This window comes from Rhamphochromis longiceps, linkage group LG10, assembly GCF_057381845.1.
Source record: "Rhamphochromis longiceps isolate RC_006_pf linkage group LG10, R_longiceps_female_GT1.1, whole genome shotgun sequence".
Lineage (NCBI taxonomy): Eukaryota > Metazoa > Chordata > Actinopteri > Cichliformes > Cichlidae > Rhamphochromis > Rhamphochromis longiceps.
Window position 1 is genome coordinate 19,851,748 of NC_140566.1, and position 15,914 is coordinate 19,867,661.

General features: G+C 40.1%; 1 protein-coding gene across 1 annotated transcript; it reads left to right on the top strand.

The window, feature by feature from the left end:
• The first annotated feature begins 4,319 nt into the window (after positions 1-4,319).
• On the top strand, positions 4,320-6,035 carry LOC146660748 (mesenteric estrogen-dependent adipogenesis protein-like). Its single transcript, XM_085419622.1, has 5 exons — positions 4,320-4,650; positions 4,757-4,893; positions 5,137-5,252; positions 5,335-5,502; positions 5,608-6,035. The coding sequence occupies exons 1-5, from the start codon at positions 4,451-4,453 to the stop codon at positions 5,620-5,622; spliced, it is 636 nt and encodes a 211-aa protein (XP_085275748.1). The 5' UTR covers positions 4,320-4,450; the 3' UTR covers positions 5,623-6,035.
• The last annotated feature ends 9,879 nt before the right edge of the window (positions 6,036-15,914 follow it).

The window sequence follows — 15,914 nt, forward strand, 5'->3', positions numbered from 1 at the left end:
TGTTGACATTATTTTGCAACCACCAACTGTCAAAAAAACATGCCAGCATTGATGCTAAAAAGTGATACGCTTCAAGGCATTTATGATGGGCAATTATGAACAGTTTCTGCACTGGGACTGTAAATCCTGCCACATTTAATAACGCCAGTGTAGTTTTGCTTGAATTGAGTTTCTATGTCTCATCAACAGTAGACGAGCGAGACATATGAGCTGCATGATTAAATTATATAAAAGTTTACACCACAATCTTTCTATTACTTGCTGTATGCCACAAAATTATGCACTCAAAATCAATAATTAAAAAAAAATGCTCATAGAGGAAGTCATACCTTCTGTTTTCAGAGATCAGAGTTGTACCTGCTGCACATTGACATACCGTACTGATATTTCTCAGCTAATGTGAGAACCACCACATGTTATAAAATATAGTAAAAATTCACGTTTTATATTCACTCACTGACCATTTTGTTAAATACAGCACCACCACTGGCCTGAACTGTTAATGCAAGGTAGGATGGATCCATGATTTGATTTCTCGAGGCAGAAATTGAGACTAATCACTTGTTTTGGGTGATCCTGTGTGACTTTGCCTTTGTTTCCTATTCTTAGCTGACAGGAGTGACACCGGTGTGGTCTTCTGGTGTAGCTCACATCTTTTTCAAGGTTCCACATGTTGTGCATTCACAGATGCTTATCTGCATACCTTGGTTGTAATGAGTGGTCATTTGAGTTACTGTTGCCTTCTTATAAGCTCACGTGATTGGCTGATTAGATATCTGCCATTATAAGAATGAAGTATGAATAAATAAGACTGAAGCTTCTCACACTTGGAATGGGCAATGCCTCTACCTGTCCTACACAGGGAAGACAAAGTTTAGCTGCACCTAGATAATAAATAGATATAATCTAAAACAAAAGGAAGGTTCAGTGAGAAATACAACTGGAATCTAGGTCAAACCACTTTTATTTTCCAGAGTATGATAGGCTTGTTTAAAGTCTCGTCTGAGTACGTGTGGAGAAAACAGGCTGAACGTACTTTTTCTGTGGAAGCACACGCAGACTGGTGGAGACATCCAGAACAAATGAGTCAACAGGCTCCTGACCACAGAGGCTAAAAGTGAACTGCTGAGCCACAAACATTAAAGTAGGCTGGTTCTGTTGTGAAACAGCACTTCAGAGTGCTCACATTGTTTTGCAGATGGAGTGAACTGTAAAAAAAAAAAAAAAGAAAGAAAAAGAAAGAAAGAAATCCAAAATTGGAGAAAGCTTTAAAGAATCCAGGAACTGCAGGCCTAAGTATTGTTTATTCACAGGGATAGGCTGTATAATGTGTCACATTGTTACTCACAGACAGCAATAACGCATGAATGTGTTTGAAGTTAGGTAAAGTAATACTAAGCCCTTTTGTTCACAAAGTACACCACAGCACACATTAGGCCTGTTGATGAGAAAACATGGCAACGTGATCAGAAATTCCTGTAAGAGGAACAAAAATGCTGCACAGTAATTCTATACGTGAAAAGTGAGCGCGAGAGCCCTCGGTGCGCCTGCTCGCTGCTGAAGTCAAAGTAAACTTTATTGTCATCTCCGCTACATACAGTCCAGTATATAGAGAGACGAGACGACGAGGCTCCAGTTACAGCAGTGCAAGTAAACAAACAATATATATAAGAAGAGTAAGCAAATAAATATACACTTTAGGACTCGGGGTAAAGGGATCAATAACAATTTAAAATTTATAATTTACAGTTTGATGATTTAAAGTCTCACACACAACCCGTCGAAAGGGGAGGAGAGTCCTGCTGCTTCCAAGTAGACCACATTTCATTCATAATGTTGTAAATCCAAGCCCATTATGTATTCATGATTTGAATCCTGGATTGTGTGAAATCCTCGAAATAAACCCTAGACAAAGTGAACTAAGTTGTAGGTTTATTAGGTTATGTTGTGGTGATCCCTGAGTTGGGGGGTGGGTGTTCATACTGGAGTGTAAAATTAAAACCAATGGAAGATGGACAAGAAAAGTTCAAAGCCATCATGTCTTCAGTTTAGAAAAAAGAGAAAAGAAGAGGAGGAGAAACGAGCAAAAGATACAGGCGAGCAGATGTGTCATTGGATAATGGCAGGTCATCCTGAAACAATCAGAATCAGAATACTTTATTAATCCCTAAGGAAATTATGTGGGTTACAGTTGCTCCAAGAAGAAATGGTAAAAATACTAACAGACTAAACTCCAAACAATACATTATGTTACAGATTTTAATATTAATTAGTCGTTGTCAATTGTTGATTTGTCCTGTTGTATGATAAATTATGATGGCTGTCTGGTGGCTGTGTGTGTGTGTTTTATGTTAATGTACAATCCTTCGCCCAGGGCGCCAAACAGGCTAGGACCGCCACTGGGTGTTAGTGTGCAGCAAAGGCTTGTATGTGACTAGCTTCAAGTGTTTATAGCTTCTTTCTCAGTTCAATAGTCCACCTGAGGTTAATTTCAAACAGAACAAATGCTGTTTTACATGCCTTCGTGCATTTATAGAGGTCAACATAAGTAACAGCTCTGTGACATCCCTCATTCTCACCTGTATTAGTTATGTACAGTATTGTGCAAAGGTTTTGGGCCACTGTCTCTTTATATTTTGCAAAGAAAATGGGAAAATAGCGCAGTGGTTTATCGAAACATGTGCCAGCATACATGGAAATAAGATACTATATGAAAAAAAACGGGCCTTGAAACACAACATTTTGTATAATCACCTTTATTCTTCAGCACAGGCTGAACTGTCTTAGCCAAGCTTTCTTGTAATTTCTTTAATTAGCCTTCAGGAATAGTTCTGCAGGTTTCTTAAAGTACATTCAAAACTCTACTACGAATGTTGGATGCCTTTTGTTGTGTTATCTGTCCAGATGATCCCACACTGCTTCAATAATGTTGAGGTCCAGGCTCTGGGGAGGCCAATCCATGACTGGCACTGTTAAGGTTTCTCTATCCCGGTATGCTTTTACTGCATTGGCAGTGTGTTTGGGATCATTGTCATGGTGAAAAAATGACCTTGTTGCCATTCAGATGCTTCCCAGCTGGTACTACCTGGTAGATCAAAATCTGATGACACAGAGCAAAGGGCCCAGGTCAGCCCAAAACCATGATAGAGCCTCCTCTGTGTTTTACAGATGATTGTAGAGTCTTACAGTTTACCTCTCTTCAGTTTAGATCTCTTCAATACGTGTTGATGACGGTTTGATCCAAAAATGTTAAATGTCAAGTTTAATCACTTCATAAGACCTTTTGCCTCTGGTTTGCAGTCTAGTTCTTGTGTAATTTGGCACACCTTTCTCACTGTTTCACTTCCTTAAGAATGGCTTTTTGACAGGACACCAAACTGAGATATGCCAAGTTTGCAGCTAATAGCTCTTAAGCAGTCACATTGTCAAACTATGTTATGTTTAGAATTTTTCATACATTCAACTCAATACATCGGGAATAGACACCTGAGACAAAGTGTCAAAAGATACCAATTAAAAGTTGCCATTTTTTGTGCTTTAACAATCTCCTTATAACCATAAAGCCCAGAGGAGGACTGCTCGAGAGGACTCTTTAAAAAATGACATTAAGAAATAAAGAGTTAAAATAAAATAAATTAACGAACGTCTGGCTCCTTGGAAGCAAATTAAAAGCAAATGATGCGTGGCTCCAGACTGTTGCACAGTACCTTAGATAGGAGGGTTAGATTTGTGTCACCGTCAGTTGGTCAACGCCACCTTTTCTGGGAAGACGAGCTTATATCTAATTTCTGCTTGTGACTCACATTGTCAGAGGCTTAGTCTCTTTTATGTGTGTGAGCAGGTCAGCTGATAAAGTTTGGCTTTGAAATGATCTCATATCAAGCAAAATTAAAGAGAAGAGGCGTTCCTTCAAAATAATAGCATTTGTGGAAGAGGGAAGTTTCTGCTGTTTTCTTGTTCTTTATGTATTTATTTACATAAATGTAATGTGATTTAATGTATAAATTAATGACATTTGCATAACATTACATTTTAATTTAATTTAGGTTTTAATATATTGACTTGTGTGTGCTCAATTGGATTATTACATCAATATAAATGAGGAAAAAGCGGTTCTTTCCTTTTGAAAAGGTAGCACAGTTTGAGGTTTTTTTTAAAAAAACAAAAAAAAAAACATTTCTTATTTCTCCATTTCATCAACTAACAACTGCAGCTATGGATCACCACCAAAACGTGGTAACTAAAGGCTTTTATTCTGGCTCAAAGGGAGCGGAAATCATATTAGTTTGTCTCTTCAAACTTGGCGGTCGGTGGGCGTTACTAAAGGCTCAGAAGTCCATCAACTAGACCACATTACACCATTTTGCTGTTTGCCAACCCTATACAGAAGAAGAAGAAGAACTAGACCACATAAACGTCGGCAGGAGGTGAGAGAAGAAAACGTGACAGCATGCCGGTAAACAAGCAGTCGGGCAGCAGGATGAGAGTGACAGAAGTGGAGGAGTTTGTGAGAAATCCACCGCCAGGTTTCTCTGTGGAGACTCTCGGATCGGGTTACCGAGTCCGCTGCAACGAGGAGAAGAGCCTGGTGCTCATCGACGACTTCCAGTCCTGCGGGAAGAAGTTCGTTTTCCACAACTCGCTGGGAAGGTGAGAAAAGACAGAAATGCACACCCAAGTGTATATTCATTTATTTATGCGTTCATATGCACAAGCAATGAATATGAAACTCTTTCTGTTTTGCTTTTGGCCACAGAAAAGTGAAAATGCACAACTTGTGGGAATACAGCAGCACGAGGAAGAGTCTGCTGTCCAAGGAGATCTATCTGCTGATTTCAGCCTGCGAAGAACAATCCTCAGTGAGCAACAAAAAGGCAGCCAGAGAACTCAGCGGTAAGTGTTTCCCTACACACAAGCTGTCATCTAACAGTAATTACACACAGTACAAAGAGCTGACAGTGGTGAAAACAACTCCGTATGTTACAGCTGTGGGCTGCTCGCTGGCACAGCTGACTCATGCAGGCCTCCAGATTTGGGTGGAGTTCACATTACAGTGAAAGCTTGCTTCTTACACCATGTTTCTGCGCAAACTCTCTCCTTTTCTGACTTTTTTACTCTTTCCTCATGAACTTTCAGTGGTGAAGCAGTATGTGGTGTGCATCGATGGCAACGAGCCGTTCACCAAGTGGCAGCTGGAGAGAGGCATGGATGGGACCATCTCTTCTGTTGCTGGAGAAAGCTACAGAGTGGATGTGAGCAGGACTTCATGGTGCTTCTGTTGCACGAGCCTCTTTTATTCAGAATCACTATATGTTACCTTTCCCTTCATTTCAGATTGACCTGACTGAAGAAATGGAGAGCTGGGCAGCAAAAAACCTCATATCTGACGACCTCATGAAGGTCAAGCCCGTGTGGAGAGACGCCTCCTTCACCCTCAAATATTATTCTGATGCTCTGTTTGACTTTCCACACTGGCTTGGCTTCAGCAAAAGAACATTTAAGGTGTGTCTCTAATTGTTCTTATTAGATCTTAAACTAAATCCATGTTTTTGAGTCTCTTTAGGTTTTTGTCTAACTTTGCTTTTCTTGCATCTGTTCTTATTACAGTTGAAAATGACATGAGCCAGCTGAGGATGAAGAACGATACGAAGTTGAGTTTAACTGTTCACTTTAACCGGAGCTTGTTTTTGCATCTTCAGTAAAATAGATGAATGGTTAAAATATCATCCTGCCAGACCGACGGCTTTCCTACCTCTAGATTTTTTAGGATCTGAGTCCAGATATTCTGTCTGTTCAGTGGGTGGAAACTACTGACAAGGACTGAAAAAGACTTTCTGAATGTCATAAAGATTGTTTTAACACAATATGTGTATAAAACTTCTTTTGTGTGCCTGTAAATATTAATTTTTTACACGATTTTTAACTACTGTATGTACTGTAAGAAGGGTTTAAAGTAGTCAAATCTGTGCTGCTGCAAAATGAAATGCTCGTACTTTTGCACTAAAAAAAGATATTTGTTCATGACAATTGCTTGTTTGTTTTTCTTTAAAAAAGCAATAAATGCTTTAATAGCAAAAAATGTCGTATTTCAGTGCATAATGAAGAATTCCCTTTGGGTCTGTATTTTATGGTTCGTGAAGGAAACTGTTTCCAGGGCCTACTCCGTGGATCGGCTTCCTCCGAGGCGTGGACGTCTATCAGCAGAGAATGTACCTTCACCTATCAGCAGAGAATGTCCTTTAGTCTGTAACACAGTCAAATATATTCTCAAGTAATATTCAAGCATGCCATTCAGCGTGTTAGTACGAGCAGCTCGGGAGCAGCTTGGGAGAACAAGAAAACAGAGACTGCTTTAGATTGTCTTCCCAAAGTGACTCAACTTTATTCACAAGTACAACAGTTTATATAGAGGGTAAAATTCATGAGACAGCAGATTTATCAGTTTAAACCAGTACAGACCAAGATAAGGCAGCGTCTTCCTGCCCATGGGTGAAGAAGCATCCTTTGTGTAGTTTATTAGTTCAGCTACAATTGTGATTATCTCAGCGACATATTTTCAAGGCACAAAACAAAGAGTTCTTACATTAGTGAAATCTGAAACAAACCATTTGGCCTTCAACAGGCGTCTAAAAGATTAAGAAACTAATGTAGCTGAGGGAGTGATCTCTGTGGTATTTCAACCTTGTACCAGCCTGTGATTCTCACACATCAATTCTTGGGTCAAAGAGAAAAATAACTAAAACAAAGGGGCCTTATTGAATGACAGAGTTTTCCTGCATAATGTCACTATAAAACAATATCCAGTAAATGCTACCATGGTACTAAAATACCTAACAGTTCGGGTCTATGAACAATGATATTCCAGGTAATGGTGTGCTTCTTGTGACAATGGGACCCAAACGAAATGTAGTTGTATTTTACATTTTTTTGGCAGAGAGTTGACGTAAACAGGAATGTGTTTGATGTGTTATTTTAATGTTGTAAGACTCAGAGTTATTGCTTTGTCTCTAAAGCTCTCTGGCGACAGTCAGTTGCTTTTTCCACCGCAAAAGTAGCATTTTGATCTCTAAAAACACAAATTCTCTCTCTAGCGGGAAAGCATTTTCTAATCACCCCCTCTAATATCAGTACAACATGTCTAAAAAAATTTAGACTGCATCTATTTTGACCTGACTCCAACGCGATCGTAAGTGTTGCAGCTTTACATTAGTAAATTCTTCCGACATCCACCTGAACTTATTGTTCTGCCATGTTGGACCTGCGATATCAACATTATAGGAGGGGCTCAGGTTTTTGCTGAAGACTGTAAAAAAGTTGTACAACTAATTTCACCTAAAGCATGATAAGGTAGCAACAGGATGAGTGAGAGGTCCAGGTCAGAGGGGCTAGTTTGTGAAAGTGAGGCCCAGGAGGCACCGATCAGCTACAGCAGCTTATGAAACAAAGCTACGATTAAGGCTTCAATTGATCTCCACCCATCATTCCTGAATAGGGGAAAACTACCCTTAGAGATAAAACTCTTTGTATCAGGTTGTAAACATGTGCGATAAGGTTGTTTAGTTCAATGCAATTTTAATTATGTCACTAAATCACAACAACAGTCGTAGATATATTGGTTTACATATTGCCAGATTAAAGATGTAGATCTAAACAATGTGGTGACCCCTGGTAAATAAAGGAGCAGCCAAAAATAGACAATTGAGGCTTTTGAGATGGGAGCCTATGGGTATTGACTCCACTCCAGGAACTACAGGTTTTTGCACTTCTTTGCTGGCTTTGCTTTTCAGCAACAGATTGTAGTAACATAGTTGTCTTGTCTATCGTTTTGAAATAACTTCTCTAACCTTTTTACATATGAATATATTGTGTGTCCACACACCTTTGGACATATAATGTAAGCACCACTAAATTCAGAAGCAGGTGTGATTTTGTTCTTCTCAGAAACATACTATGATCTACAAGCAGAGAGCAAACGCTGCTCTCATCTGTTTGCCTTTATATCATAAATTAAATTCTCTGTGTGGGTGTGCAATGTTTACACTGTCCTTTACATTCATTTATGAATCAGACATGACATTAATACTAAGAAAGTGTGATAAGCATCCATGCAAATGCGACCAGAACAAGCGTAAACACAAGCTGTTATTAGCACATTTTGAGGTCACCTGCGACAAGAGCCTAGGAAACAATCACAGATCATTTACAGACAGCAGAGCTGAAATGGCTGTGACAGCAACAAAGCACGCAGATTTCTGAGTGCCTGAAACTTTTTAAGTGTTTGAGGAACAAAGATGAGAAGGAAAGTCAGGAAATGCTGACAACACTCTCTTAATACAGTGCAGTAAACAATAAAGCACGTTTGACAAAGTCGGTCTCGTGTAATAAACACATACTTCACAAGACGCGTTATTTATGTTTTTTGTCTTATAGTTTCCTTCAGTACACTCATTTATTTATTTATTTTAAATAAAACAAAAACAAAAAGACAGCAGGGATATTATACCATCAGAGATGAGCATATCTCTGTATGGTTGACGCTGTACTTCAGAGAATTTCACAAACCTTTTTCCGTGTTTGCCTTTGCTACTCAGAGACACACAGGAACCGTGGGAACAGAGCAGGAAATGGCATTCAGTAAAAGGACGGCCAAGGAGGAACGGTGACTGGCAGTAGTTGGAAAATGATTAATGACGGAAGTGTGTAAAAGTATGAATTTAGCTAAAGTAGTGCAAATGTTGTTCGCTTATCCCCAACAATACGTGCACTGTAGCCTGTGATATGTACTCAAACCAATTGGTCACCAGGTCACTTGATCCATAGCCTTTAAAAAGAGGTTATGAAGGGAGTAGCACCATTTAGGGGTCTTATCAGTGATTATTTAGATGCAATTAGTTGCAATCATTTAACAAAATATACATTTCTTGCTTGTGAAACATGAGATCTGTTGGCTTTTCTGTCTACATGATAGAAAATGTTCGGGCAAATGAAATAAAGTGTAGATGACAGGCTGATTTTTTCCCCTATTTTTTGTCTTTTCATTCAAGATTGAGCCATTATCCATCCATTCCCTCTATTTATCCTCATTAGGCTTGCAGGGGACGGGGCTGGAGCCTATCCCAGCTACTACAGGGCAATACTGGACAGGTGTTACTCTCATGTCTGCCTCTGTGACGCAGAAAGCAGACATGAGCCATTAGGTGAGTTAGAAATATTAGAGATAACTTTGTGTCTGCTGCAGTGTACCTGTGAAAACTCATGTAATGGATGATGTGTGGAACATCAGGTATTATTGTCATACTGTAACTATTCACTGTTCGTTACAGATGAATTTGATAACTATGCCTGCTGTCTCAGAGACTTCACATTTTCTGCATGATGATGGAGAGTCCTTATTTCTTCTACCAGCACTGTATGTGTTTATTTTTTGCTTTTATGAAGAATTATAACATTTTTGTGTGTTTCTTGTCTCTGATCATATATTTTTACTTTGATTTTGGTGTTTCTTTTTCCATTTCCTCTTTTATTAGATTTCATTTATAAATGGTAAATGGCCTGCATTTGTATAGCGCTTTTCTAGTCCATAGGACCCCAAAGCGCTTTACACTACATTCAGTCATTCACCCATTCACACACACATTCACACACTGGCGATGGCAAGCTACATTGTAGCCACAGCTGCCCTGGGGCGCACTGACATAAGTGTATAAGCCTCTGGAGTGTTAAAGTCTCTCCTACAGAACAACATTTGATCATTTAATGCACTGAACTAACTGAGCTCTCACTTTGCTGGGTAAATGTTTTGTCTACAGAATGCAATGGAAAACATAAAAAATAATGAAAACCTATTTCCAAAACACTGCTGTCAGATATTCTGATTTTTTTAATGAACAGTTTAATACAAATAATCAGTTAACAGCAATAAAAAGAGATGAACCAATGTCTGCTTCCTTTCAAACAGAGACAAAAAAAATCACTTGCCAAAATTGCTTTAAACTCCTGAATTTATCAAGATCAAGTGAGTGCTTTGATCCAGTCTGCCTCACACTGTCCCCCAGTGGGTGCATTTGACCCCAGCAGTGAGAGCCCGCTCAGAGTTCGCCTCCCCACCTTACCAGGTAAATCAAAATCGATATTGGCAGCATAGCGGTGAGGTGGTTAGCACTGTGACTCTCTCAATGCATGTTAGCGTAACTAGTTATTTCTAAAGTGGCTCAAGTTTGAACAGAGACTGGAGCCTGTGCAGGAATGGCAAAACATGAGCGATATGTGATTTGTAAATGTGATCTGAAGTTAAATAAAGCAACAATATAACCACTTGCTCATAGAGACAAACAAAGCTTGAGCACAGGGCCTGCAACGTGATAAGAAATTCCCATAAGTGGGGCAGGGTGTTGGAATGAAGCAGAAACACAGGTTGCAGGTTATTCATTAACCACCAATGTTTTAAAATGCTCTGCGTTGTCACCGAGTCTCTGTTTGTGCAGGCGTACTCCTGCATATGTATGTAGGTCATTTGATAAAAGCTGATCCATCATGCTCTACTCTACTAAATGGAAAGTAAACAAAAGTGAATTCAAAATAACAGCACAAGGACTCATATTTTCTCAGTTAACCTATATATGACGGCCAGACCACAGGGAAACTCCCGTTTCTGACAGTGTACCGAAGTTTAACTACACACTGAATCCCCCAGATATCTTTTAATAATTTAAAAAGTACAACTTCAACACACCAAGTTTCACTTTTTCGACACGCTGAAAAAACGCTGCTGTAGTAAATGTAATAAATTTGTCCACATGACTCTCATAAAGTATAAGTAATAGGTCTATAAAATACAGGAGAGATTGCAAACTGATCAGAATGTCCTGTAATAAAAAAACAATTATGAGGGGTTTTTTTTGTTACTGTGGGCTCACTATGAAAACATCACACGCACCCACACACACGCATTTTCACTTTAGATAGTGAAAAACCAGAAATACATTTTCCAAAGCTTCAGTGGGCCAGATTCAATTCTAGCCCCGGTGCTCTATGTTTAACACCCCTTGGGCTATGATTAATTGCTTGACCTATTTTACAAAACACAATTAGAAAACAATTCTAATAAAAACGGATCAAATTAATTTCAAGCGCGACGTCTTCATCGTGTTTTATTTCGCCAACAGTTCAAACCACGTTATTCCCTCTAAACATTCACAGATAGACGTATAATCATATTTAATTAATCGTGTACAGACACTGCATTTTTATGATACATTTCAGCTGCAATTATGCAAAATTCGTCCGTTAGTCGAACCTCGGATACAGGAGGAACAATGCGGTTTTCGTCCTGGTCGCGGAACACTGGACCAGCTCTTTATCCTCTCCAGGATACTTGAGGGTGCATGGGAGCTTGCCCAACCAGTCTACATGTGTTTTGTGGACTTGGAGAAGGCATTCGACCGTGTCCCTCGGGGTGTCCTGTGGGAGGTGTTGCGGGAATATGGGGTGTCTGGCCCATTGCTACGGGCCATTCGATCCCTATACAACCGTTGCAAGAGCTTGGTTCGCATTGCCGGTGTTGTGCCAAAAAGTGATTGTCTGCTAGAAACTGATTGCCGTCCGCGGGAGCGCGCGCAGCTGCTTAAAGCTGCAGCGCCCGGATTACTTGCGTTGCCAGCTACTTTCGTGCAACTGATATAACGTGGGGGGAAAAAAACCCAAACACATTTATGCCTTTGTTATTAGGCAAAGGTATGCATTTATGGAGCTTTAACGTTTCTTGTAACCGAATTATGACGCTTATCAGAACGTTGCTTTCAGTGTGTAGCGCAGTCACGAATGACTACACGCATCACGATGGAATAATTAATGCCCACAGGTTTAGTATGTCTACTCTCGTTGTTCATATTTGTTATAAGACTGTCGAATAGTAGTTAAAACAATAAAGACCTATTGTGCCAGTATCACCATGACTCTTTCTTGTTTGTTCAGAATAACGACTGAGAACATGGCATTTTAGCGCTACCAAAAAGTGATTGTGGCCTATAACTTGTCACTGAAACAATATTTCGGCTTCAAACTTGTTGGATATATTCCAGAAGGGTTACATGTGATATATTATATCCCAAAAACTCTCCAAGAACTGCTGAATAACTTGTACAGGAACAATAAAACTGATAATATGCCATTTTCAAGCTGCCAAAAAGTGATTGTGGCCTATAACTTGTCACTGAAACAATATTTCTGCTTCAAAATTGTTGGGTATCATCCAAAAGGGTTACATGTGACACATTATATCTCAAACAGTCTCTAAGGACTGTTGAATAACTATTAAAGGACCATTAATACCCATAATATGCCATTTTCGACCTGCCAAAAAGTGATTGTGGACTATAACTTGTCACTGAGATACTATTTCTGCTTCAAACTTGGTGGATGTCATTCAGAAGGGTCATATGTCAAATATTACATCTCTGTAACTATACCTGTATTCTCAAGAAGACATATTGCAATCTGTTGTCTCAAACTTGCAATACTTGAAGCAGAGTTCTCAAACTCTACTGGAACATCTTTTAAGATGCACTCTGCAAACTGTGAATAAAATATATAACAATGCAGTCATTATTTGTAGTAACATTTGCTATTCCAAAGATTTGAATCATATTTATTTTTAGAAAAATCACAGTAAGTGCTTGTGTTGAACAAGAACGATGACACAAATGGAGACACTGGAGGAGACAGAGCAGAGACTAGAACAAAAAGCAAGTGATTTTATTAAGGCAGGTAAACATGAACAAAACCCCAGCAAAGATGGAACAGGAGTAACAACTAAAGTGGGAAAATAATTATGAAAACTGTTATGAAACTATGATAAATATGAACCAATTTAGACAACTATCACAGCTCCTTCCTGAAACATCCTTGCTGCAGGAAGGAGCACTTTCCCAGATAATTCATCCCAACAGCAGTTAGACTCTATAACTCCTCAAGCACGATGTCATAATTCACTGGACTTTGTGGACATCCATGGTTACCATTCATGCACAATGCACCTTCTATGTTTATGGACATGCAGGTATACAGTATATGTATATTTAGTGTGTACATATGTGTGTTCATGTACATATCGTATAGATATCTATAACTTATTACTTATTACAGTAGTGGTAAAATGGTTAAGTTATGTTTTTGAAATGTTTTTGAAATGTTTCTTGTTTTGTATCGTTGTCTCCTATAATATTTATTGGTTGTTTATTTGTTTATTAAATCATTAATTTATGTTCGTGTTGCTGTGTGTGTTTCTGTGTTGTTCACAACATTAGAGTTCAGCTTTGATTGCAATTTGTTTGTAGGATGATTCAATTATTTTGTGTTTCCTAACATGTTAGCATAGTTACTGTATGCAAAGAATTAATATATATGTTGTTCCATGGTTAACTGGTGTTGAGCTTCCGCTATACCCCCTGTTTCTGGTCTATTTGTTAGTTTATTTTAACTGGTGGTTTCTTCTTTAATTGGATGTAATTGTTATTTGTTTTTGGTTTTCGCTTCAATTAATAAGTGCTGTATTGGAATGACATTTTTATTACCGTTTGTTTTGTCTTTCCTATTACTTGGTGTTCCCAATGTGTTTAAGCAGATCTCCTCCCACCTGTTTCCATTTGGCCATTATCCTTTTTTTGTATTATTTTTGAATTACAACATTTTTGAAATTTGACGTTTTATGCACAGGTTGAAAATGACATATTATCGGTATTAATGTTCTTTTAAAAGTTATTCAGCAGCTCTTGGAGAGTGTTTGGGATATAATATGTCACATGTAACCCTTCTGGATGATATCCAACAAGTTTGAAGCAGAAATATTGTTTCAGTGACAAGATATAGGCGGCAATCACTTTTTGGCAGGTTGGAAATTGCATATTATCAGTTTTATCGTTCCCTTAATGGTTATTCAGCAGTTCTAAGGGACTGTTTGAGATATAATGTGTCACATAGGACCCTTCAGAATGACATGCAGCAAGTTTGAAGCAGAAATAGTATTTCATTAACAAGATATATGCCACAATCACTTTTTGGCAGGTCGAAAATGGCTTATTATCAATGTTAATGTTCCTTTACAGGTTATCCAGCAGTTCTAAGGGACTGTTTGAGATGTAATATTTGACATATGACCCTTCTAAATGACATCCGCCAAGTTTGAAGCAGAAATATTGTTTCAGTGACAAGTTATAGGCCACAATCACTTTTTGGTAGCGCTAAAATGCCATGTTCTCAGTCGTTATTCTGAACAAACAAGAAAGAGTCATGGTGATACTGGCACAATAGGTCTTTATTGTTTTAACTACTATTCGACAGTCTTATAACAAATATGAACAACGAGAGTAGACATACTAAACCTGTGGGCATTAATTATTCCATCGTGATGCGTGTAGTCATTCGTGACTGCGCTACACACTGAAAGCAACCTTCTGATAAGCGTCATAATTCGGTTACAAGAAACGTTAAAGCTCCATAAATGCATACCTTTGCCTAATAACAAAGGCATAAATGTGTTTGGGGTTTTTTCCCCCCACGTTATATCAGTTTCACGAAAGTAGCTGGCAACGCAAGTAATCCGGGCGCTGAAGCTTTAAGCAGCTGCGCGCGCTCCCGCGGACGGCAATCAGTTTCTAGCAGACAATCACTTTTTGGCACAACACCGGCAATGCGAACCAAGCTCTTGCAACGGTTGCAAGAGCTTGGTTCGCATTGCCGGCAATAAGTCGGACTCGTTCCCGGTGGGTGATGGGCTCCGCCAGGGCTGCCCTTTGTCTCCGGTTCTGTTCATAATTTTTATGGACAGGATTTCTAGGCGCAGCCAAGTGGCGGAGGGCTTTCGCTTTGGTGGCCTCAGAATCTCATCTCTGATTTTTGCAGATGATGTGGTTCTGTTGGCTTCATCGGGTGAGGGCCTCCAGCTCGCACTGGAACGGTTCGCAGCCGAGTGTGAAGCAGCGGGAATGAGGATCAGCACCTCCAAATCTGAGGCCATGGTTCTCAGCCGGAAAAGGGTGGAGTGCCCACTCCGGGTCGGGGATGAGTTCCTGCCCCAAGTGGAGGAGTTCAAGTATCTCGGGGTCTTGTTCGCGAGTGATGGGAGAAGGGAGCCGGAGATCGACAGACGGATTGGGGCTGCAGCTGCAGTAATGCGGACGCTGCACCGGTCCGTCGTGGTGAAGAGGGAGCTGAGTGTAAAAGCGAAGCTCTCAATTTACCGGTCGATCTACGTCCCTACCCTCACCTATGGCCACGAGCTGTGGGTAGTGACCGAAAGAACGAGATCAAGGATACAAGCGGCAGAAATGAGCTTCCTCCGAAGGGTGGCTGGCCTCTCCCTTAGAGATAGGGTGAGAAGTTCGGCCATCCGGGAGGGGCTCAGAGTAGAGCAGCTGCTGCTCCACATCGAAAGGAGCCAGCTGAGGTGGTTCGGGCATCTGACAAGGATGCCCCCTGGGCGCCTCCTGGGTGAGGTGTTCCAGGCATGTCCCACCGGGAGGAGGCCCCGGGGCAGACCCAGGACACGCTGGAGAGATTATATCTCTCGGCTGGCCTGGGAACGCCTTGGTATTCCCCCGGATAAGCTGGAGGAGGTGGCTGGGGAGAGGGAGGTCTGGGCCTCTTTGCTTAGGCTGCTGCCCCCGTGACCCGGCCCCGGACAAAGTGGATGAGGATGGATGGATGGATTATGCAAAATCTTCCTTCTTCTTCAATCTTTCCTTCTGAGAAGCTGGAATCGGCCGCTGGCGTCTTTGAACAGGATGAGTTAAAAGGTTGAATCACCTGATCAAGCAGCTATGGATCACCTCCATAGCGCGGTAACTAAAGGCTTTTATTTTGGCTCAAAGGGAGCGGAAATCATATCAGTTCATCTCTTTAGACTTGGTGGTCGGTGT

Bases quoted from the DNA above. Each gene is read 5' to 3' on its own strand.
- LOC146660748 (XM_085419622.1), top strand. From the start codon at position 4,451: ATGCCGGTAAACAAGCAGTCGGGCAGCAGGATGAGAGTGACAGAAGTG. The intron at 4,651-4,756 runs GTGAGAAAAGAC...TTTTGGCCACAG, and splicing joins TTCCACAACTCGCTGGGAAG to AAAAGTGAAAATGCACAACT. The intron at 5,253-5,334 runs GTGAGCAGGACT...CCTTCATTTCAG, and splicing joins GAGAAAGCTACAGAGTGGAT to ATTGACCTGACTGAAGAAAT.